The following is a 25,455-nucleotide window of genomic DNA, read 5'->3' as shown; positions in this document are numbered from 1 at the left end:
AACTTAGTTAATCAGCAAATGAATAAGGCATCCAGTTAAATCCATTCCAGATACATCATTACAATTTCAGTTGTGTTCCTTTACTTAATACATTTAAAACATGCAATACCTTTTTAAAATGAAGTAATACAGAAATGCTACAATGTAAAAAAAGAAGTGTGGTTTTTGTTAGAACCATAGCACTTTAATGTAGTTATCTGTTATTAGGCATATTTAAGTGGAAGAAGACATCTGGTATGTTTGTTAAGAATCACAAGTTTGCTGGACTTTTAAAATACCATATTATTGCACTATTGTGATCTTTTCGAAAGACTGAATTAGAAAAAAACAAACCCTAAGCCTTTTCTGGCTTGAAAACATTTTCCAACAGCTCCTAACTTCCTCCCAGTTCTCAGACTTTCCATTTCTTACCTTGTCTGGCAAATCAATATTTATTTCTCTTCAATATGTGCACTTTTAAATTGCCGTCGTACAAGCGGAACTCATTTTTGCCCCAAGATCAGCCTGCCATCAGAATTCACTGTTTGTTCCATCTTCTACTCACCTGTCCTTGTGCATTAGTGACGAGTTGACCTGTGACCCCCTGCAGACTGGAGAGGGCATTGCCAAAGGCCTGGGAGCTTGCTATGGAGCCCATGGCTGCTGCGGCGGCAGCCGCTGCTGCTTGACTTGCTAGCGGATTGTTCACCAGCTGAAAAAAAAACAAAGAAAAGATCGTGGTAACCACCCCGATAAACACAGAAACACAGAGTGCTAACCGGGTAATATGAAAGTGATTGTGCTAACGTGGGGGAAAAACTACTCTGAGAGCTTGAGTAGTTTTGAGAGGTTCTTATTTCTGAGGCTTTGGTGTCTCTTTGACAATGACTGGTTTTTAAAAATCTAGAGGAAATTCCATGTTAACACTGAAGAATAAAACTCTCTTTTTTACCCTTTATTATTTTTTTCCTAGCTATGCTTGATATGTTTCTTTATGTTCAACGTGCTAATGCTGCAGGTGTAGCGGCCTAATCCTGCTGTAAATGGCAATCACTGAAAGATTTGCATTTGATTTTAACAGAATATTTACTTGGGGATACTCAGAACAGAGACTATTTTACTAATGACACCAGAAATGAGAAAAACCTGCAGATCCTTTTAATTTATATCATTAAAGAATTGGTCTTAGCATCTAGATAAATCACGACAGAGGACTCAGCCCTGTGATTAAGTTCAGTAGAAATTGACTAAAAATTCAAAATTCATTTGCGAGATATGATCCTAAGCAACTTACTGCTTCTCAACTGTGAATGATTAATTGCAGGACTCATAAATTTTCTTGAAGGGAGTTGCACTGCCCACTTCAGTCAGTTCTACCTGGGTGCTCCACATAAAGCACAGTCGTGGCTTTCGCCGTAGGAGACTACGGGAATCCCACAGAGGAACATTCCCACCAACACCTGGGTTTCTCAAACATACAAAATGTGTGTTCCTTTGTCAGAATCAAACGTCCTCTGGGAGCTGGCTTGTTCACTGCATTAATCTGAAGTTTATATTTTGTCATCCTTTTCTGAGAACGGACAAACTTTGAACCAAGCACACTGGGATGACAGTTAAAAAAAAATTATACATTTTTATACATATATATATATTTACGTATATAAATATATACTTTTTATATATATGCATATATATATAAAACCTTCTGAGAACCATCATTACTGGGACAGCTGTCCTGAGAACAATCAAACAAACTCAGTTCAACAGGCTGAAAATGTATTTTAGAGTGGGTTTGCCCCCTAAGAATCACTACACTTTAGCAGAGCTTGCAAAATGCATATTAGCAGGGTAAAGTAACCAGAAGTTTGAGGGAGAAAAAAGTCTGGGGACAGCAAAGACATTTTTTCTTAGGCTGAGGTGAAAATGCTGAAGCTATCTCAGAAAAGCTTTATGTTTGAGCTGAAATTAGTGGGAGTTCGAAGTCCTTAGATGATGAGTAAATTATCAATCCTGTAGAAATGAGGAGTCACAGACACCAGTAAGGGATGTAAGCCACAGACAGGCTCTGCTTCAAAATAGGTTATAAAAAATTAATCAGTGATTAGTAGATGTTTTAAGCATGTTACAGATATGAGTAGTGTGTATGTTATAGATGTTTAGAAGCCCATCAGTAGAAGATGTCAGATATGGTTATAATCTATGCTTATAAGAAACCTACTTGTCTGTTGGACATTGCGAAATCTACAACAATTGATTGGTCATACATTAAAACATCTATTAATCATTCATCAGCCCTTCATGAAGTATTTATAAATGGAACCTTGATATAAAATGTTGCCTAAAGGGGTGCCTTGGGCACATCCAGTCCCTCTAGAAATTGTGAAGCAAATAAGTAAATAAAGATTAGTAGCAATGCTGGACAGAAAGTATGACATCGTTGGAGGAAATATTTTGATTTGGAAAAAATTGCTATATGAATCTCCCGAACCAGTCCATGGTATTCCATGGCAAGAAAATCAAGCAGGAATAAAACACAAAGGGGGAAACGGAAATGACTGCTTGATTAGCAGCCCTGACGAGCTCTGAAGAGAGCGGAGACGGGCACAACGACCAAGGCAAACCTTGGTCCCTGCATGCAGAGTGCAAGCAATTCCACCGACCGCACAAGGTGTGAGCCCAAATGTAGTTGCATGCACTCCTCAGCACGTAGGTGGTGGTGCCTGAGCATGGCAGTATAATGCCAGATAGAAGTATAGATAAAATTGTCAGTTTTCTGCTCAAAACAGTGACATTTCTTTATTGCTCAGATCAGAAGATGGTAAACTCTGCCTTTCTCTGCAGCACTTTGTGGGCAGTACTGGGACCTGGAGTAATTCCCTTGTAGCTGTAAATACCTGGAGACGAAAGGGGCAGCAGCAGAAGTGTAAGACTTTCAGAGAAGGCGTTCTACAATTTTTTTAGGAACCTACAAATTACTGCACCTATGATCCTGCAGCATCTGACTGCAGTCATAACAGATAATCTTTGCACAGTTACCTGACATCAGCTGATAAACCACACCAGCTGCTGGAGTTTATGGCTTTAGTCGTGTATAGGAACAGTTACTTGGAGAGCATAAGTAAACTTGTGAATCTGGAAACTACAAAGGGTTAAAACTGTTTAAAAATCAGACTATCACCTCCTAGAATCTCCTTTCCATTTTTCTTGCTCCAGTTTTCAAAAACTGTACATTTTCAAATACAACAATAAAATTTAATTACAACAAACCCTGGAGACACTCAGGATTGCTTTTAGTTGCATCACAGAGATAAGGTACTTATTAAAAATGATAGCAGAGGCTCTGATATGCATAGGTACCCTGGGTAGTACCATGTTCCAGGAAAAATCACAGTGAATGGGCCAACTCGCAGGGTAAGAGACTTCCAATTGCATATAAAAACATCCCTGTCTATTCATAAGGCTGATTAAAAATGAGAAGATGCATTTTTCTTTGAGCTCTTTGGGAAACTGTTGACTACAAGTTACACTCCGTTAAATTGACCCCTTTTATATTGTGTGTGAACTGAGGATGGAGAAATACACCTCATTTCATTATGTCTGGTAACTTCTAACACATTATATCTTGGTTTTATTTTAAAAATAAAATCTCTCACTTGAGAGGTTTACGCCATTTCTCAGTACAGGTTGGACCCCTGAGAACACTTATTGGAAATATTAGAAGTATATTATTAAAGATTCCACAAAGGCCTCTTTCAATTTTGTTTCTGTATTTAAGTAATGTTTTAATTTGGAAGGCTGAGACATTTGGAGCTGTCAATTCCAGTGCCCAAATTTCTGCTCCCACACAAACCAGCAGCTGCAACAGCAGGTAATAGCGATCTTAGTTTAAAGTGACAGGTCAGCCCTCTCAAGGATACCTCCGCTAATGGCATGATTATATGGCGAAGCAAACTTTATGAGGAAGAATCTTGTAATAACTGAGTAGCTTCACTACATTTTTCTGACTTCCCAAAGCTGAACTTTCAAGGGAAAAGCATATGAAAGTTGTTCTGCTCTAACTCAGTGTAAAGTAGGACTCATTCCACTGCAACAACTAGAACTCACACAAGTGAAACTAACCTGTAAAATGATGGGGGATGAAAGAGGCATTGCTTACAAGATCCTAAAACTGTGACATGTGAAGTGAGAGCTTCTAGGGTTGAGAAATAGTCTTCAAAAAGAACAATTTCAAGAAAAGTGTGGTAGAGTCAATACTGCAGGCAGCTTGAGAGTCACAAATACTGTTTTCTTCTGGCAGAATACCCTCTTCTTCTTTGTTGTGTTGTTGTTGTTATTTGGTTGGTTGGTTGGTTTGGTTTGGCTTTTTTTCCCCCAAAGCTAACTAACTGATTAAGCATTCACTTATTGCTGAATACAAGATTGGATTTGATGGCCTATACACTAATTTTACTTTTCTCTGTAAAATGCATATCCCGCTGAACTTTCATTCCCCTGGTCTGGAAATCAAAGAGCCAGTTTTACTCATTACAATATCACCCATTCAACAAACAAAAAGAAAAATCTAAATTATTTGACTAATGAAAAGCTAAGACATTTTAGGAGGCCAGAGCATCATATGAAAAAATGGGCCTATAACATGAAAGGTAAGGTCAATTTTTATGTAGTGCCAGTATAAGAATAAAGTTAGATCTTGTGTGTTTTCTAAGGGACTTTTGGGAGAGGCTAGGAGTGAACACAAGCTGTCTGAATGCATCAACAGAGAATGGAGGGATGTATTGTGGAGTAAAAGCAGGCATAACTTCATTTTACAAAATAGTAGCAGTGTTTTTCGGGAAGACTGTTAAAATAAAACAAAACAACGCATTCCTAGATATCTCCTAGAGATTAAATTAGTGTAGAAAAGCAGTATATTTGATTAGGGACCGACATATCCTCAGTCTCTTATGTTCTCCGGCAATCCTTTCTGTAGGGAGCATCACACTACTCGATCAGCTACCGATCAGCTACTGAGAGCATTTGCCTAAATGGGTGCATTTCAATGGAAAACAGAGAAATTCTTGGATTTAAATAAATCTAAATGTTGAGAAGAATCCAGCAATGGACCTCGATCAGAAACATATGACGTTTTTATTTTCTGTCCAGACTATGTGAAAATGATGACAGAAATGAAATTTTCGTTAGCATGGCATTTGCTTTTATAGGAACTTTTAACTGAGAATCTATGTGAATTTTATTTGTGTTTAGATTGTGAGAGAACTGCACGTTAAAATCTAGTGGGCTTTATTCCAGTTTTTTCACAATGGCTCGTGAGACACATTCTGAGTAGTGGTCACTTGGTCTTAAGGGAAAAAGACTGCTTCAAACTGAGCAAAGGCTTTCGAGGATATTCTGGTACCTTCTTTATTACTGTGATCAGCATTATAATCTGCATTGGGTGTAGATGGCAAGGTTTTGGTAGCAGGGGAGCTGCAGAGAAAGAGTGAAGTTAAGTCTGAGAGAGGGGGGAGAAAAGTTATTTTAATGTTTCTCTTTTTGTTTCTCACTGTCTATTTTAATTGGCAATAAATTAATTATGCCCAAGTTGAGTCTGTTTTGCCTGCAACAGTGATCGGTAAGCAGTCTCTCTGTCTTGACCCATGAGCTTTGTTACCCTATTTTCTCCCCCATGCCACTGAGGCAATGAATGAGTGGCTGGGTGGGCGTTTGGCTGTCGGCCAAAGCGAACCGACCACACCACCCTATTCCAGTAACTAGATTATATAAAACAACAACAATATGCAAGTGTCTTCAATACCTTGATGACAGAGAAGCAGAGTATTCCATATGCCTGGTTTATAAACATGAACAGATTGATGCAGAAGTACAGTTTCCCTGGAAGTCCCTCGTATCTCTTCTAGCAAATCCTTTATAATCCTTTATCCATGCTTATATTCTTAATTGTCTTCAATATGCATATATACCTTGCACCAGTTGATAGGTCCCTGGACCTACATTAAATCTCAAAGTCCCTGAAGGATTTTTTAAAAAGACACTAGAAAGACTGCTTCGACTTAATCCTGGGAAAGCATCTAGATACCACAGTGACGAGTGACAAATCAATATTTGTAACAATCAACAATACGAAGACCATTTAGCATTTATGATGTAGATTTTTTCCAGCCAAATTTTTCAACTATGGGTGCCTGTGCTCTGTTGGTTTATTTTATTTTTGGGGTCTTAAGCAAAAATAAGTCGAATTTTCACAGAACCTGTGAACATGCAGATACCAAGAAAGCCAAGAGAGAATACACAGGTAACACAAAGCAAAATAACTTAATTATATCCAAAGAGATACTGTGATCAAATATTTTTGGATCCCCGTATGTTTTAGCTATCAGTTAAAGACTTTATTTATATATTTATTTTGACCCTCCCCTGCCTTCTTTCTAGTTTATGTAATAGGATAATTACAACGTTTAACTTTTATAAATGAACAACACAGTAAAATGTCTAATAAAATGGCTGTCACAGAGACTAATCATGCATAACTCTTTGAAAACACACCCCAGCAGGCAAATGTTTGAAGCAAATTCCAAATTATGAAAAAAAAAACCCACAACCAACCTGTCAACATTTGTTATTTTTACAGTGCTGGGATATGATCAACCTATAAACTATACAATGTAGTTACAATATCCGGACCCATCCAATCATGATGCCTGGATATTTCAAAACTGCACAGGTCTACATTTGCAAATAGTTGTAGATGGGAAGAGTTCCAAATAGGCTGCTTAGACAGATATTTTAGTATATGCACATATATCACATATTTATGTGCAGAATACAGTGTAGAGACAAGGATATTGGAATATCTGAAAGCATTGACTTGCCAGAGACACTTAAAATATCTGGTTCTCACAGATACTTAATCTGCTCATTATATACATTTATTGTGGTTGAGCTATTTGCTGTCTAAATCTATGCTGAATTTTCTATCAAGAAGAAGTACTGATAGTGGTATCACTGATGTGACATGACTTGACTCAATGCAAAGCGACGCGACCTGAGGTGATGGGAAGCGCGCGGTGCTCATGTGCGCCTTAATATGACATGGAACGAGGAGGATGCACAAAATTTCTCACAATATCTTCGTAAACAAGGTGCTGCTGGTCAAATCGGAACCAGTCTAAAAAACTACAATGACAATTTACAAAACAAAAAGGGCATATTTTTAATAGAGTGATGGCAAAGCAAATAAAGAGCAGACATCGTTCTCATGTCTCTAGGACAAAACTACTGGAGACATGAATAATGAAGAACACAGTAGGGCACAGGCGAGGAGTGAGTGGAAACCACTCTAGCCATTTTCATTTCTGCTCTATTAATGACAGATAGAAAAGAAAGGAAAGGAAACTAGAGGAAAGGGATCTTGTTTGGGTCTAATCCTACAAAATAAACTAAATAGAAGGCGTCAACATGTCTGAGGCTGGGTTTTATATGTTTACCAAAGGGAAGAGCAAATGTATTTAAATATGAAAAACTACAAAGAATAGCTGGCTGGCTCCTTTGGCAGCAGGTCAGTACTTACAGACTACCCACAGACTCTAGTCCTGTGGGTTCCCGGCTGTCCACATTTATAACTTACAAGTATGAAGTGTTCCACATCCGTACAAGCTGGCACACACTGTTCCAAATTTTAATTAAACAGAGCTATCTTGGTTTAGTCTGGTTAGTTACCTTTAGGTTTATGCAGTCTTTAAAATACCTACAACTGTTTATTTGATGCATGATGTAAACACATTGCAAACCAACTACTTCATCTGATGATGAAATTTTACATTGCTACTAATCATAAATTTTATTGTCATCCATAAGAGAGCAAAAAGTACTGAAGAGATTATCCGAATTCTTTAATTTTCTGAAGTAGTTCCCACGTGTGGCAAGAATGAAAGCAAAGCGCATCTCCTAAACTTGCTGAAAGGGGCTGCAACTCAGCTCATTGCAGGTTGATTAGTCCTCGGTTCCTGTGTTTGTCTATTTTAGAATGATTTATCTGGCTTCTGAAAGATGCTTTCCCCACAAGAAAAATGGTTACTTCAGGGCTCCCTTGCTGCTAAAAAAATGAACTCTTATCAAAAGGAAATTGCCATCTGTCTTCTTGGATATGAGCCCAGCACTTGGGTCTCGGTGATCTAGCCTCTGTAGAAAGTGTGTCAACCATGAGACACACCAAATTAATCTCTTTAATCTAAAACATATATTTGCCTTTAATTTGAATGTGTGAATGGCACATGCACATGTAAATATGACTATTTGCATATATAAATGTTAAAAATGTAATGTGAGGTCACACAATGATAATATGACGCTTTATGTTGGGTATTTGAGAGAATATTTCTGAAAATGTCTTGTTTTACAGTACAATATGCAATATTAGTATACATGCCTGGAACTGTTTATTCAAATATTCATATTAAAAATCAGACTTTTAGGTAGAGACCTTCTCTTTTGCCCTTTGAAGAATAAATCCTACTTAATACTTGGGCATACATTGCTTACTGAAAACAAAAATAAGGCTTCTTTAAAAATTCTAAGACAGCTGTTCTGCAAAGTTCCTAATTTTTGAAGCTGGAAATACATCTGGATACTTTTGTTTATAACATTTGTAATGGAATAGTGTCACCAAATAGGTCTGCTTCCATGTAAGCTAAGTTCTTACATTGAAGTCCAACTGACTTGAATGTGAACAAGATCAGATCTAGAACTGGAACTATGAGGAATATTTTCCTATTCACTGCTTTCATCACCAGACTTGACCTTACTAGATGCACTGATCTGATTCAAAGTTGAAGAATGACACAGATGACTCCTGACTGCAGTGGAAAGATTCCTGCAAAGATAGAGGTCGGTCCAAACCCCAAATCTGGTTCTGAATCCAGGTATCTAGAAAGCTGGAAGAATTTAATCCTCTGTGTTTACATCAGTTCACTCAAAAGTCAAAATGACATAAACACCATAATTGATGCCATGTGTTTGAGAAGTGCTCTATTTTCTAGGTTTCATGGAGAATATGAGATATCAAATCAGTGGAGACACTGATTTTTAATCAGACATTAGGGTTTCACTGAAATCTCAGAATACAAAGTGAGATTTGAGAAGCATGAACAAAGTCAAAGGAAGCATTTAGTTAGAAAACCTTGAGGTCAAAATCACATTTCTAACAAAATAAATACAAGGGGTGAGTGATAGCCACTAAAACAAGAAACCTGAGTGAAAGTCTGTGTGAGAGGAGAGGGCACAAAAAAAAAAAGGATGCTGGGGGTCCCTAAGCGGGATACTGTTTGCATTTTCCTTGGGGCACTATTCGACTATGTTAGTGCAGTTCTGAGTGCCCGGTGATGGTCTGGGAATGTGACTTTGTTCACCTGTTTGCTGTCTGTGTGTCAATGGGGAGGTTCCTGCTGCTACTCCTTTTCTAAACACAGAGCAATGAAGACTTACGAGCCCGCACTCCCCCTCGTTGCACCAGCACTGTGTGAGCATATTGCATCTCAGATGGTAGCAACCTCCTGCCGCATTCACCTTTGGAAGGCTTAATCTGACTGTAAACATAGAAGAACCCACTAGCTAACACAGGACTGATACAGCACTTTAAAGCCACTGTTCATACGTACATACACCCACTATTCTTTTTCTCACCAGCCGTTCTGCTCGGTACATAAAGCTACATATAAATTGTTAACAATTGTGTATTTAACATGCCAAAAACTGTGCCCTCAATGCAGCTCCAACAGAACAGGAAAGGCAGAAGGGTTAACAGCATAATGCAGCCACATACGAAACTATTCCGCGGAGAATCCTCTCCCCTCCCAGGTGCTTCCGCCTCATTTGGCGTCAGCAAGAAAACTGCTCCCAAAATGAGCTGCAAGTCCTGCCCCAGAAGCGGCACAGCCAGAGCCTCCTTACACGTGCTGCGTGGAGCTGGGCTGCGCTCAGCATTAGCTCAGTGATTCCACGTTTAATTTTGTTTGTGTTCTTCTGAGAGGTGTACAGAACACTTACCAGTTATTTTAAATTTACCGATTGCCTTGAGAGCTTTATTTATGTATTATATATCTATACTTTTTTGGTTTGGTTTGGTTTTTTGTTTTTTTTCTCCCCATATTCCAGCCATATCCCACTTTTCCTGTGACTCTTCCCCAGGATTTTTTTTAGGGGTGGCTATCAATTTTTTTGCCCTGACAGACCCTCCTCCTGCTTTAGCTATTTGATTCTTTTTCTGTGATCTCTTATCTCCAGTCTCAGCCACTTTGCTCAAGCCACTCTGGATCTGGTCACAATAGGTTTTCCACACGAGAGTTCACACAGAGCTGCAAAAGCAGCAGTAAATCTACTGTGTCTGTAATGCTGCCATATTAATTCCTAATCAATTTCAAAGCTGTATTTGAAACTCATATTTTTCACCTCAGGAAAATCAAAATAACGTCAAGTTGCCAACAGCAAATGAAACTTGGAAATATAATTAAAAACATATGGGCTAGGAATGTATTGTTTCTGAGGTGTTTGCAATTGCCACTGTGCTAGGCACTATAAATTGATGGCAAGAGGGTATATGAAACTGAGATCCTCTTATAACAAAAGCATAGCTCCATATTGCTTGAGGTAACAGAAGAACTGCTGTTAGCTGAATGTGAGTGATGACTGCAAGTATAAACTGAAGAATTTTTTTTTTTGCTGCAAGGATCAATTCCAAATTGGTTAAAATCTGAGGCTGAGATCCTGCAAAGACTGCTTAAAGTTAGCCTGCACGCCAGTCCTAATGCAGTCCTGGGTAAACTCAAGAGTTTGTGTCAGTGTGTTCTTGTGACTGTGATTTTTCTGCTTCACAGATAAATACGGGTCTGACTTATACTCCACGTTATACATATAATTACAAAAAATAACATGGAAATATTAATTTATCCCAATGCTGATATTACTGTATTTTAAACAAAGTCATGGCAAGGTTTAGTGCCTATCATCCTCTTTTTTTGTGTGGAGGCAGAATGTGAGAAATAACGCCTGTGTTATAATCCAGTATCTGCTCCTGGCTGAATGCATAGCCTGGAGAAAGTCAAATTATCATTTACCATAAATAATTTCCTCCATATTTATTATCAATGGAAATCTACTCATAGACATTCAGCCAAGGAATTCTGCTATATGGGCAAAAATACGTACTCTTTTTCAGCAGCAGCTCAGCTTACAACCTGAATGTCTGTAGCTTTTTCATTAAATTCATTACTGCCTTATTGTACCTAGACTCTTGTTCTTCCATAAGGCACTGTCAATAGACAGACAGATGAATTTCTTCATGTTCTAAGTATTTTCTACTTTCATCTGTTGACCAGATTCACAAAATATTTATGGGCCCTGTAGCAATTCTTGTGCTTTACAAAACAAGGAAATTTTTTTGTGCTAAAAATAACGTAAGTTACAAGTTCTTGGTCTGATTCTGATTTCTCTCCACCAGGATATAAATCTGGTGTAATTTTAATGAGGTCAGCAGAGTTGCAATCCATTAAAAGGAAGTAACTACTGTCAGAATCAGCCCCTTCAATTTCTTACAGGCTTCAAATCTGCCATAAGGGGGGAATGATGCTCTCATTTGAAATAGCAGAATTACCTAATTACACTGACATTTTGTTATAATCAAATATTCTCACCAAAAGCCTGATTTTATTTATTTTCATTTATGCCACTGTAAACTGGAGAAGCTATCCATTGAAGTCAGAGGTCAAAACATTTACACCTACAGCTGTGAAACTAATGCATTTTTCTGTTTGCAGACTGAAAAATACCCTTGAAACACCCTACTCGCCCCCTCAAAAAAAATCCCCCCCAAAATAACAAAACACACTTCAGGCAGACCTGGAGTGACAAAAAATGGAAAAGACATAAATTTCAGGTCACATGAAACATTTAGTTCAGACTGAAATGATTTCTTGAAAGGAAATGTAAAATGGATCACTCTCACAGATGGGTGTTTTATAAATTGAGTGGAAATACTTCATTTCAAAGAAATCATTCTTGTATACCTTTTCCCAATCTCACCCATTTTGGGGTGGGAGGGACATATATATGTTCCTAACTATTTGCCAAAATACACCTTTGGAAAGGGTGCAGTCTGCAGATCTCTTTGCAGCCACTGGGACTGGTCGCTGCCACTGGTAATTCTGTCAGTAAAAAGGGTAAGCCGAAGGTCAAAATGTTTTTGCAGGCAACCCAGTCAGATAATGCTGCTGTTCTAAGGCACCTCCAACAAGGCAGGAACAGTGTTGAATCCAGCCCGAATGTGATTTTAGGCAGGACTCTCTCACTACACCTGTCACGTTCATATTACTTGCACATGCAATAAAACAAATACTTCCTATAAAATATGAGGCATGTGCTGTTGCTTTCCAAACTTAAAGCTGAATGTATCCCCTTGAAAAGAGAAATTTCACAGAGGGCACTTGCACGGTTTCTTACCACGCCAGGAGAAAACAAATGACCAGAAAAGTGATGGCCTAGTTTTAAGTATGTATTAACTGAACACAAAACCAGGGTGCACTCACTCTGCATTCAATTGTTTCCTATTTCAACAACAGCAATCGGCAGGCAGGTAACAATCCTCCTAGTTTTACCTCAAAGAGACAGACAAGTGCTCTGATTTGCAGAAGACCTGGTGAACATCAGCCAGCTAGAGGAAGCAAACAAGATCAACAGCGTAAACTAAACCAGAAGTTGTTAGTTTTGCGTGGGTCCAGGAGCCAGATTCTTGGTTGCAGCTGCAAGAGAGCCCTGTGAGCGTGCTGAGGCGAACCTCCTTTCTCGCTCCTGAAGAACATGGGCCGGCTGAACACTGCAGGTTGCTAAGGCATCTGAACCAAGATCTGCAGGGAGCAAGGGACCAGGGTCCATTTGGCAAGTTCACTATAACTCAAGGGTTCCCTGACGTTTCCAGTGGTGAATCCCACGCTAGGGGATATCAGAAGGCTGCTTCTCCCCACTGGCCTGACAAAGGCCTAATTTAACACAGATTTGCCCAACATACTGTTAGAACTCCACAATATTTCCTTTGATTTCAAGAAAATTATGCTGCTTATTTAAATCAATGTCAGTGAAATCAGATAAACTACCTAAAAAGAGTGCGCCTCTTAGGAGCCATCAATGCAATAGGTGGAGTCCCAGGGAGGTCAGCATAACTGTGTCAGCTTAGAGCAAGGCAGAATTTAGCATATTGGTGCTGGCTTGTGAAAAGTAAATCAGGAACTTTATGGATATTAAAAACAGTGTTAAAACAGGGTGTTTTATACAGTAATTATAAGGTTATTTCTCAGTAATTCAATCTACCGAGGGTGAAAATATCTTTTTTTATTGTTGCCTATGATGGTAATAATTCTCCCTGGCATCTGTAAAAGCAACAATAGCTTTTCATTGATTTTGCTTAAAAGGAAAGTTCAGGGTTAGAAAATTAGTATTTCATGTGGAAACATGAAAAACTTTCCAAAGTATATACGATGGAAATAGAAATAATTATGTTTGAGGAGGAAGGAAGTCTTGTGATTAGAGTCCCTGGGTAGAGATCTAGAAATCTCACTAGGGGTCCAATTCTTCCATATACTTTCATTTCTTTAATTTCCTGTCTGAAAAATGAGAATAATAAAACTCCCTTTCTTTCATCCTGTTTGTTTGTTTGTTTTCTCTTTAGATAATATACCTGAAAGTCCATTAGGACTGGATTACATACACACATGCACCAAAGTAAGGCACAACCCAAATTAAAACCAATTTTCTTATTTCAGGGTAAGTCTGCATGTAGAATATTTCTTCGTGTTTGCTGCACAGTACCTAGTGATTTATGTATTTATTTAGTACTTATGTAAGTTGGACGCTTAAACCACTGTCATAATATATATACAAGTAACATTAATGGAGGCCGAAACATTCTTCTGAGGTACAGAAATGAATGAACAACTGACTAGCAAAGCTGCCCACAAAATATAGGTCTTTAACTAAGAAGCACATAAATGGTAAAAATAACTACAAGGGGCTATTTCAAAGCGAAGGCTGACTTTACATAAGGAATCCAGGAGAGCACAGTACATATGTCTGGATCTGCTGCTGTTTATAAATTAACTGGTTCAACTTTGTTGGCTTAGGTTATCAGAACACCCTGCATAAATGAAAGTCTTGTCTTCTCTCTGAAGTTGCAATCTGACAACATACATATTCTAAAGAAGACACTAATTTTAGCATTAATGCTCTGGACTTTTCATAAGATAAATAAACTACTCAACCGCTGCGGTGGTGGGGAAATCCCCAGTGCATGCTGCCATTCCTTCAGGCTTGCTGTTTATTCACACTCTTGTAGTAAATGTCACGTATGATACCTTGTTTTTATCAAGTCCTATTTTAACATGAATTACAGTAACTCACATAATGCTTACTTGAGCTCTAGACCTATCACTCTGTCTTACTATGCAGAAAAAATGACTCACTTGTATAAATGACCCTCATCATACAGCTGTTAAATATAATAAAATCAGGGGGAAAAATTTCATGTTAAGCTACAAGAGCTGTACTGGAGTACTACAGGCTCCTTGTTTATGATTGGGACTAACTGGCCTCCAGGTTGGTGGGCACAGATGAGTAGCCATGGATGCAAGGCCTCACCCGCTCAGCCACACAAGTACCTGTTGTGGAAAAGAAAGGTTGATGAAGGTTGGTTGGGCAGCAGTAGGGAGCTCTTGTTCTGCCTCTCATCTGTCACTGATGGGAAATGGTTGGCAGCCAGCTCCCTGCGTCACCAGCAGTGTCTTGGGGATGGCTCCTGTCGCAGGAAGGATGGCCGTAATTGGCCGTTTTTTTTTTTTTTGGTATATGTGACTGATGGGCAGACATTTTCTCAAAAGTTAGCAATCCTACTTCTGCTTCGGGGTATTCTTACTACGCAAGATCTACTTTTGCTTCCTTGCCACTACCTCTTCTTTTCTTGGAGAAAGAAGTTGGAGGGTCAATAGAGGCTATATGCTACTGCATGACATCCCGTGGAGCAGTCTCAGTACAGGGTGCCTTTGAATCTTCAAAATACATTAATTAGCCAGAACTGAAAGTGGCGGTGGTGCTTTACTCAGGGGAACTCAGCGGATGATGTTGTAAGGGCATCTCAAGACTCTTCTCACATAGCTGAGATTTATGTCTAGTGCTTACTAGCTATTCTTGATAAATGTCCTGGATTGCATATGTAGTAATAAAGGCACTGGGGAAAATACGTGTAATCAACTGATTCTTGACCCTTTACCTCCAAAAGGGGGTAAAAGTTTGGAAAAACCTAGTGCAGCTGGAGGCCTGCTCTTTGCTTAAATAAGATGAGAGTCAAGTCCTAACACTATAAATCCAGAAACTTAAAAGTAAAAATAGATGGTCAAATAATCAAATTACAGTATTACTGAACAAATGTGCAGCAATACAAAGAAAGGAACTCCACAGCAAAGTTGTACATGGAACATATTTGCCAAATCTGGATCAAAAATGTCATTGAAGCCAAATTACAAAAGACAACGGGCATAAAAGGAAAACTGAGAAAAAAACAATACAAGAAAGACAAAAAAAAGCAATCACAGTTGAACTGGTTGCCTTTAGGAATGAGCCCTGGAAGTCCATGATGCTGTGTGTACATGTGTATTAGTATATAAGAAATGTGCAAAAGAAAATACACAAAATGCAGGATTCCTCCACAGACTTTAACAAACAAATAACAACCTAATATAGCCTACCATCTAATATAGGTGATATGCTATATCAAAGAAAAAAACCAAGAAATATGCCATATGTACATTTCCGAATGTTCCTATTACCCAAGCAGAACACAAGTAAAAAAAAGTATATAGAGATTAATCTCACCAAGGATGAAGAAAATTACAGGTTGTGAATTGTATTTACAGAAGCAAAGCACTACTGAGCTAATAAAAGAAATAACTAATTCTAACATATCAACGCAAGAGTGCTGAAACACAAAAAGGTGGAACCACAAGAATCACTATCGAAATAATTATTTTAAATCAGACACACGACATACAACACATCATAAACACACTAAATCCTAGATTAGGAATAGAAGAGAGAAGACTATAGGTAAATCAAAACACTTATGTATTTCTGTCATCTTTCTGCATCTCATGAAGCCCATACACTAGTCCTGCGGTGCAGAAGATCTAGGAGAAGAGATGATAGGCATACATAAGTCATTGCGTAAGAGATGAGCCTTTAATCTATATGTGATGATCTTAGAAACATGAAGTCTTTTTGACTAGTGTTCTTTTTAGTTTTACAAAATAGTGTCACTACTATTCTGATATACCTTACATTAGTACAGGAGAAAAAAACTTGCAATAATGCTCCTCTCAAGCCCATATTCTGTCACAAAGCTACAAAAATGGCCTGTGTGGGAATACAGCTAGCCCACACTGCAGTCACACTTTTATCTTCTTTCTGTCTGAGGAATGCCCCCAACACCTACTTTCAGACACTAAAGTTACAAAGCCAGTCACCCTTCATTGTCTCTGTAGTTGGTAAAGGGAAACAGATGCTCTAGGGGTAATTCAGAGCTTACAAGACAAAGTCCTTTTCTGAGCTCTCTTTTTCCCTTGACCATGGGGGAAACTGAGCGTACATTTAAGTGGCTCAGTTGGATGGCACGTACCAAAGGCATGTACCTTGTAGCAGGACCCATTGCAAATGGAGTTTTGCAGTTTTTCCAGGTTTTAGTCACACTGCACACCAAGTCCTGCTGCCTGACCAGGTCTGCTTATGTGTTACTTAGTGATTTAGATTTGAGCAGAGAAAGGTAAGCACCTGCATCAAGGGCCTACCTCTGATCCATAACTATACAGAACTATATAGCCTAGCTCCCAAATGGCATGTTTAAGTCAAATGATCATTAAATTAAATGACAGTGTGACTTCCTCTCCATCTAAAGCAGACTGACAGATTCAGGACCTTGTAGCTCTTGGCTTCAGGAACCTGTGGTCAGTCTCTGAGCATATATGCAGACGTCTTATAACGAGAGCAAACTGTAAAGAGCAGCAATGCAGAAACGCTTGCCCAAGCCATGAAAAAACATTGATCGTGCTAACATGGTAGTCCCCTTCTCCCTGCTTTTCATTCTCATTATCCTGGGTATAGTGTTAAGGAAGACAAATCTCTGCACCTGCAGCAGTACCTCTGCACCATTCTGTATCCCACAGGGCAAGCCCAAGTGCCTAAGGCCATGCTACAGAAAATCCACTGTTGTGCTGAAATTATGTTTCACTTTAATCACACGCTCATTTCTTGTGGACAATAAAGGTGTGGTCCTGAAGGCACTCCATGTTATAACGAAAGTGTCAGTAATTTTGCCTCTGTTTTTAACAAGTGAGTACAAAAATTTCCAACTTAATAAATAAAAAATTAACCCTCGGACTATTCCTTAGTGGTTGTTCTTCACTGAGTAACCCTGGTTGTTTGCGATCCTGTTTTCTGCAGCTGTCATACACTGACATATTACACTGGAAAGGAACTCACAGAAAATCCTGACCCCCTCCCCATGTCTTTGCTTTTCAGCCTAACTTGTGCCTATAAAAGAGTAAAGAAAATATTTCATCTCCTAAAAAGAGCAGCTAAATTTATGTCCATTATGGTCATTATAACTAACAATAGGACTACTCTTGGTATATCTTCTCATCACAAACTTTTTAAGCAGGGGTCAATAATCTCTCTGGGAGTTCATAAAATGCTCAAAAGGAAAACAACAAAATTACTCCATATAAATCAGCCTGATGCAGATGAAATCACATTCCATTTCAGAGAGAATACAAAACAATCCTGTAATCTTCCGAATGTTACTTTAATGTAGACTTCTTTCAAGAACTTTAGAAACTAGCATTCGAACAGTAATAACCCATAGAACATTGTAAACAGCTTATTTTAGATAGAAATCACATCACTTCTAAAATAGGGTTCATGTACTGACCGGCAATCAAATAGGGTGAACCAACTGAGTAACACTGTGGAAGTTTTCCCCTCTGGTTTCAGCTTTTCTTAGAGGATTAAGGTCTGGAAACTCAATTTGTTCTACTATTATATTATCTATAAAGGGTGGTCTCTTGGTAGTTGGCTCACCATCATGCCAAATCCTAGCACTTTAAAATACATCTATTTGATATCTACAAGTTATGGGCCAAAAAAAGAAAAAAAGGAGAAAACAAAATCTACCTGGAATTAATCAAAGTTTTTTTCCCCCATCATTACTTTCTGAAAAAAAATGATTCAAATACTCTATATTATAAAAGGAACTTGCTTTTGTTGTGTTGTGAAGAATCCATTAATCAAACTGAAAGGTAAAGAAATTGCATTTTTACTTTTGTAATGTTTTAATACAAGATTCTTTTATTAAGAAGCATAGCTTAGGACACTATTTCTTAGAGATTGATCCGTCCTTAGGAACTCAGAAAATCTAGTTCCTGGTTCTCTGCCTGTCAGGTTCCCTGAGTGACCTTGGACAAGGTAGTTAATCTCTTACTAACTCATTTCTCCATCTGTAAAGTGGAGATAATCGTAATTCCTTTGTCTCGCTTGTCTGCTAAGACAGGAATCTTTGGGAGCAGGAAATGTTACAGACTATGTGCTCGCACTTCATACAGCCCAGTGGCTTGTGATCTTAGCCTGTTCCTCTAGATCCTTCCCTAACACCCACTTCTACTCCACATCTTCTTTATCAATAGCATCTTTGCTTGGCAGGAGCAGATTGATCTCTGAACTGCTCTACAATGGCAACAGTGAACAGCCGGTACGACTGCTGATCGCTGTGATTTGGTTCTGACACTCCAGTAAGGCACAGTGTGATGGAGGGTGGGCAAAATTACTGTGTTAAAATATGGACTGACTAAGACATAAGGAAAGTCTAGATAAGGAAATATCTTTGAAAAAAACAGTTTTTAAAGCTGTCTTTTCCTTAGTCTTTTTAACAGTAATACTTTAAAGCATACTCACCTTAGCAGAGTTGGGGCAATAATTCATGCTAAATAGATTTCTGTAATGAATTTTTGCTTTCAGTGTTCTCTAGGTTGGTGAAAGGGAACTACCTGTATATTAAAAATATTACTTTAATGACAGAATGGAAAAGCCAGCAAATGATAATGCCTCCTCGCCAGCTAGAACTGGAGTAAGTGCTAACAGCATCATTAGAGCTTCAGAAATCTCCAAGTGCTGCAACAAGAAGAGTGTGGTGCTCAGACTGAGCCTGGCTGTTGATGAACAGAGGCAGGTAATTCTACTCCATGCTTTACACACTACTCTTTTCTGCCCAACCTAAGGATCCTGTAATCCCCCATTTCAGCTGACTGGTAGCCTGCTGTTTTCTGGAAAGACTTTCCTGTTGCTGCCCAGGCCTGCTGGCTGCACGCTCCTAGGCCCTTTGGAAGGAATTCAGCAAAGGAAAACCAAGGAGAATTACTGGTATGGCAGCAAGGCCCAGTATGCAAGTCCAGAGGGTATGTGTTGGGGTGTAGGGAATGGGCTGAGAAGGGGACCCTCTTAACAAAAAGATGAGGGGTAGGGTTAGCTCCACAGGGGCACTCTGCTTATGAAATTACAGCAGGATGAGGTGCAAGCTGGCACTGTACATTTATGGCGCACATTCTTGGATACTTCCATGAAGCGCTTGCTTGTTCTGCTGCTGTGCCATTAATTCTGGCAGTAGGAGGGGAGAAAAACCTCAAAATAATTGCTATGAACATCATTTGCACTTAGGAGATCACTCACTAAAGGTTATGCTGAGGTTTCCTGCAGAGATGTAGGGCAGAGAGCAGTAATGTCCTGGCTTTCCACAGTTTTTTTAGCGGCACTCATCCCCTTCCTGCAGGCCAGAGCCAGGAATGAACACCATTTCCAATATTTATATACTGCTTTTATTTCTCCTACATTTAGACACTTTTTATTTTCCCTGGCTGCTTCCTTCAGTGTTCAAGTTTTAGGAATTTGAGTGAATTCCTAGCAGCCATGGGGAGTGTGAAGACTCAACCTGTGGGGCCTGACAAGATGCAGGATACGATACTCCTCATCCTCAGTTTGTCAGCAGGGTGAGACCCAGCTCCTGCTGCTTGCCAGTGGCAGACAGGACAGCCACAGCCCCTCTGTGCCATCCATGTATTTGGGACCCCACATACACACTTCTCATGTTCCTCCTCATTATGGCAGCCTACCCACTAGTTTTCCTCAATTTGAAGATGGCCTCAGGTTGATGGTGACATCGACACTTAACATAGCCCAGTAGCTGAGGTCAACACATCATAGGCACTTTTGTCCCTTGCTTAATAAGCATAATTAAATCTTAGCCCAGTGCTTTGAAACTGGGTGATCAGTTTACACACATTTAGCCCCTAACATGCAGCAGTAACAATGTGCCTTTGGAATATGGGCACACCAGGGAGAGAGACCCGGAGGTTAACACCTTTCATTCCTACTCGGGTACGTTCTTAACCTAGTGATTTGTCACTGCTACTTAGGAGAGAAAAACAAATACAAAACTGCCAAGTGTATAACCCAAGTCCCAAAGCACTTGATGTGGAGACATTGCTGTTATTTTTGAAGTTGGAGTATATCTTGCCTTGCATGCCAAATTTAATACAGTGTACACTTTCCCACTCTAGTCAGATAATAAATGCTTGAGAGAGCGCTTCTCTCACTATGGGCTGCCAGTACCAGACGTTGATTTACCAGTCCTGGAACGAGGGTAATGCTTTTGTGTTTCCAGGATCAGATCCTGCCTTATGACACGAAGGACCTTCTTAAAGTCTTCAGGCAGGGAAGGCTCTGAACGAGATGCTGTGTGGAGAGCTCTACCAATGTTTCTCAAGTGCAAAGATTTTAAGAGAAACTCCAGGATGAAGACAAGTCACAGTCATAAAGTTTTAGTTGTGTGATGAAGACTAACTTCCCAAAATTCACAACCACTCAGATCAGTCTCACGCTGCTTTTGTACTGATGTGTTGCACCTGACCTATAGAGTTGGTTGGTCCTGATTTTCACTGGCATAAAATCAGATTTAGGGCTTGATTCAGGACTAGACAAAAAATCTGACAAATGCTGCCAATAGAAAAAGGAAGATGATATGTTTGTAATTGCTTTGCAATTAATATTGATCTGCATTGAACATCTCTGAATTAATATGCTCTCTTTTTATGCATCTTCATAAAGGTTAGCTATAGATGGGAGCATGAATTGAACATTGGGACATGGCAAATAGTGAACAAAGCAGGACATTGATAATAATAATAAAAAGAACAAAGTGTTTCAGATTATCAGTCTATTTTCTGTAATTAATTTAGGTAAAGGCATTATCTGAGCACTATTTCATCAAGCACTGTATGAGATTGCTGCTTTTCTCTATCACCACACTATCTAAATTTCTCATTCCCCCAAATTATGTCTTTCCTAGGATCTGACAGAATTAGCCACTCCTATAGTGTGAGGGCAGCCTTCTCCTGTCTCCTTCCTCCTCCTTGTTCTCTTTTCCTAGAAGGGAAGGGCCAGCAGATCTGTCTCGATCCACTCATATTTTGCTTTAGTTTATTTCTGTTCATTTTACTGGCCACAGGAATCCAATCTTTCTTACTCATAATAACGTATGGAGTAAAGAGAATACAGAGAGAAAGCAGCACTGGGTAAGAAATAGGCTGCTGAGGCCTTCAAGAAACATCTGCCATAAATGACAGGAAAAGAAAGACAAGGATGACTACCAAATAGTTTAACATAAAGTTAGAAACATGGCATCTAAATTAAGTCTCCTGCAATGTGTTATAGCAATACAAGGAAATGTTCCCAGCAATTTCAAGCATTTTCCTCCCTATTGACCTTGTTCATAATCAATGAGCTGCAGACATACAAATACTTCAGAGTGAAGGAGCAGATCAGAAAAAAGTCACCTGTCAGTATGCTAGCATGCCACTTATGTTTGAGGCTTAAAAAAATTAAAGTGGAGGCTTCGGTGGGCCACTAATTGCAGTTAATGAGATATTACACTCCAGAGGTTACGGCATGATCACAAAATGTAATATTCCTTGACTTTGCTCCCCATATTGCAGACTATTAACATGGAATTAAAGCGATGTCCTAACATCATAACTTGGAAATATTAACTAGGAAAATGTAACTCCAACTTAATGGAATATGTTCACCATTTCAGGCCTTTCAGATTACAGTAAAAGTAGAGTGGTACAATAAAACTCTTGAAAGTTTATGAGGTATTATGCAAACCTCCCCTAGAAATATCCTGAGACCTTTTGCTCCTTCATGGTGAAAATAGGCGAAAACCAGCCTCCTCCATGATATTTTGATGTTTCCATAACCCATCCTAGCTATAACAAAGCAAAAATTAAAGGAAAGCACTTGAAATTTATGAATTCCCTGAAACTACCACTCAGCTTTCATATTTGAGTGATTTGCAGCCAGAGGTTGGATCCAATTTGTCTTGTGTTTGAAATGTTTTGACCTGTGGCCATTTCCAGGAACTTCTGGGTATTTTCCTAGCACAGATGCCAAGTGGCAGATAGGTCTACACTGTAATAAGGAGCAGGTGGAGTCCCACTTGAGCCCATCTAGTTCATGGCAATGCCACAACAAAGATGCAGCAGTATGGACTTTTAACAGAGGCTGGATAAGTGTGCCTGAGATCCTGCATGTTTGCTTGGGTGGTTCGTTGCATTTAATGCCCTGTCATAGCGCCTTTACTCTTCCTGGCAGTGAATTTTGCTTCGCAAGACGTAGCTTGGGTATGTTAACACCTCTGCAACGCTACTTCTCCATTTGCAGGGCAGCCCTAGCCTGGACCACCATGCATTGCTAGAGGCCCCAGATTCCACAGGGAAAGAGGTTTATTCTGAAACACCTGAGAAGAACAAGTCACATTTCTAGCCAGATGTGCTGGTGTTAAAGGCTGTTCAGACATAGCACTAAGTTGCTTTGCAGAGAAATGCAGAATTTTCTTATCCTGTCCCCAAGAGATGATCAGCATTGTAGCACTATAGCACCAGCCTCACAAGGAACACTCTGCAGATGCATCTCCGTCTTGAGGCTTCCCCATCTGCCTGGCCTGTAATGAATCTTAAATTTTCCCAAGATCATTGCTCATCATCTGAACAAGTACTGAAGAGTAAATGAAAACAGCCATCCCATGAAAAAAAAAAAAAAAAAAAAAAAAAAAATTTAATAGCTGAAACAAAATGCTATTGCTGTTGCGATAACAAAAGGTTTAAAGTGCCTTGCTATCACTTCTCTATACACTTCAGGGCTGGCTACTGGGTCAGATGGTGCAACAGTCCATGTAATCTCCTGAATGGAAAAAAATTAGGCTCAAAGTGCCAAATAGACACCCACAACATAACATCAGGTAAAACAAACACATTCCTCCTACCCCCCTCTCCAAATGTTCGAGAAATAGAGAGAAATTCCAGTCATTTCTCATTACTGTGAAGGTCAGCCTAGCTGGGAAAATTGTTTCTGCTTTACAATTCCCCAAACTGTAGAAAGCAGTTAGAGTTCTGGACAAAAACTAATGTTGCATTCAAAGGGAAAAGAGGCTGATATGGCATTGCTGCAGTAATAAGAGAATTTTTTACTCTTTCCACTTCCCTGTGAACCTAATCAACTGTGACATGAGAAAATATACTGGGCTCACCCAACCAGAATCTGACTGCCACCTGAAAATGTCCTCAATATTCCACTGTTTGGGACTTTACAATGATCCTTCCGACATCAATTTTGTACATGTACATCAAAATGCCATTAGAAATGCTTACAAACACCTCCTGCTCACAGGCCTGCACTCAGACTCCAATCGAAGTCAGGCTGTAAAGACTCCCCAGTGGTTGACTAAAGGTTTCTTTCGATTACTCATATGAAAGCATTTGGTTATGGAAAGGCATCTTGGGGGAGCCTAGGAGATCTAAAGATCTCCCCGCTGACCTCCCTTCTAAGCGCACTTGAATGTCATTAGGAGCAATATATATTGAAGGTACTTTAAAACCTGCCTTTAACATTTAATTAATATCTGTTGACTGATTAAGTTTCCTCATTCTCTTTGTGATTCAACAAATAAACCATGCCTTTCCAAGGTTGCAAGTATGTGACAGGGAGTGGGAAGGTGAACTGAAAGGAGAGAATGAGAGCACATGGTATATATATCCTTTCGCACTCCGTAACATGGATGGGTATGATCCTGCCTTTGTATACATGAACCGGTGCACACATACAGCACATACATGATACAGCTGTAAGCTAATTTAGCCTTGATAAATGCTTGGCATATTTAATGCATTTCTTAGTGACACTTTTATTATTTCTCAGTCATGAAAAGCTGAATAAATCTAATGCAACTGAATGCAATGATATTATCACCCTCTTCTTTTGTTCTAATATTTACAGGAAATATTACAAGTGTTTGACATATAAATTGAGCATTTGACTGACTTTAATAACCATGTGATCAATAAGAAGTGATATTTTTACAGTCTGAGTTCAATATTTAAAGGGCCAGGAGTCACGGATCTTTATCAAAGCACTAAGGCTAAAACTTCATTTTCAGAACCTGTAATTCCCATTTTTTTAAAGTCTGTATTGACCTAATATCATTAAAAGTCAAATTTTGCTCATAAAATCTCAATCTTATTGGCGCTAACATTTAGACATTTAAGGATTTATTTTAACTGGACTTTCTAGAAGCATTTCAACACTCCATTATATTAAAATTAGTGTTGAGTGATAGGAAGTCGCTCAATACCTACATTAAAGATTATCCTTATCCCCGGAAGATACCAATTATCTTTTAAAAATCTGATCAACTTTCATCAGACCTGTCCTCCCTATGTACCTTATACTCATCTGTCTGTATCAATCATCTTTTAAAAATTTCCCCCTTAAAGGAGCTTAGGAAACATCCTTTCATTTTGCACTGATTGCAAAATGAAAATCAGCCAGACACAACCCAAACGCCAGCCAGCCCTCCCAGAAAAAGTAGTGCCCATGCTATGCTAAAGTGGCAGCGCTCCCATCCAAAAAACGGATGGAATATCATGTAACCCATACGTTCAGCCCCTCTTCTCCCCAAAGAGAACAAAGCCAAACAAGTCTTAGCTTATATCTCGAATACTAACAGAGCTCCTGTGGGCTTGTCTAGCACTTACAGAAATTGTTCATTTAAACTTCCAGCAGACGATTCTCAAACAGAAAAGACACACATACACATAGTAAGTTTCAGAGTCACGACCCTTCTCCACTGTTATTTAGAATTGTTTCTTTTGTAAAAGTTACCACGCTCATTGGGACAGGTAGGAGGCTAAGTCCTACTTCTGGCCTAATGAACAGTCAACTATTTATATTCCAAGATGGAAAAGTAAGAGCCCTTAAGCACTCCTTGTTCTGTCAAATCAGGGCATTCAC

The 25,455-nt window shown here is 39.1% G+C and overlaps 1 protein-coding gene across 3 annotated transcripts in view; it reads right to left on the bottom strand.

Moving 5' to 3' along the window:
- Window positions 1-25,455, bottom strand: part of POU6F2 (POU class 6 homeobox 2) — a 311,291-nt gene that overhangs the window by 56,604 nt on the left and 229,232 nt on the right. For all 3 annotated transcript variants that reach the window (XM_065629391.1, XM_065629392.1, XM_065629393.1), the window contains exon 6: window positions 545-691. In XM_065629391.1, coding sequence (XP_065485463.1) covers window positions 545-691 — 147 coding nt within the window. The remainder of the gene's footprint in view (window positions 1-544; window positions 692-25,455) is intronic.

Source organism: Caloenas nicobarica, chromosome 2 (assembly GCF_036013445.1).
Source record: "Caloenas nicobarica isolate bCalNic1 chromosome 2, bCalNic1.hap1, whole genome shotgun sequence".
In the NCBI taxonomy this organism is placed as follows: Eukaryota; Metazoa; Chordata; class Aves; order Columbiformes; family Columbidae; genus Caloenas; species Caloenas nicobarica.
This window is presented reverse-complemented; position numbering and strand designations above follow the sequence as displayed.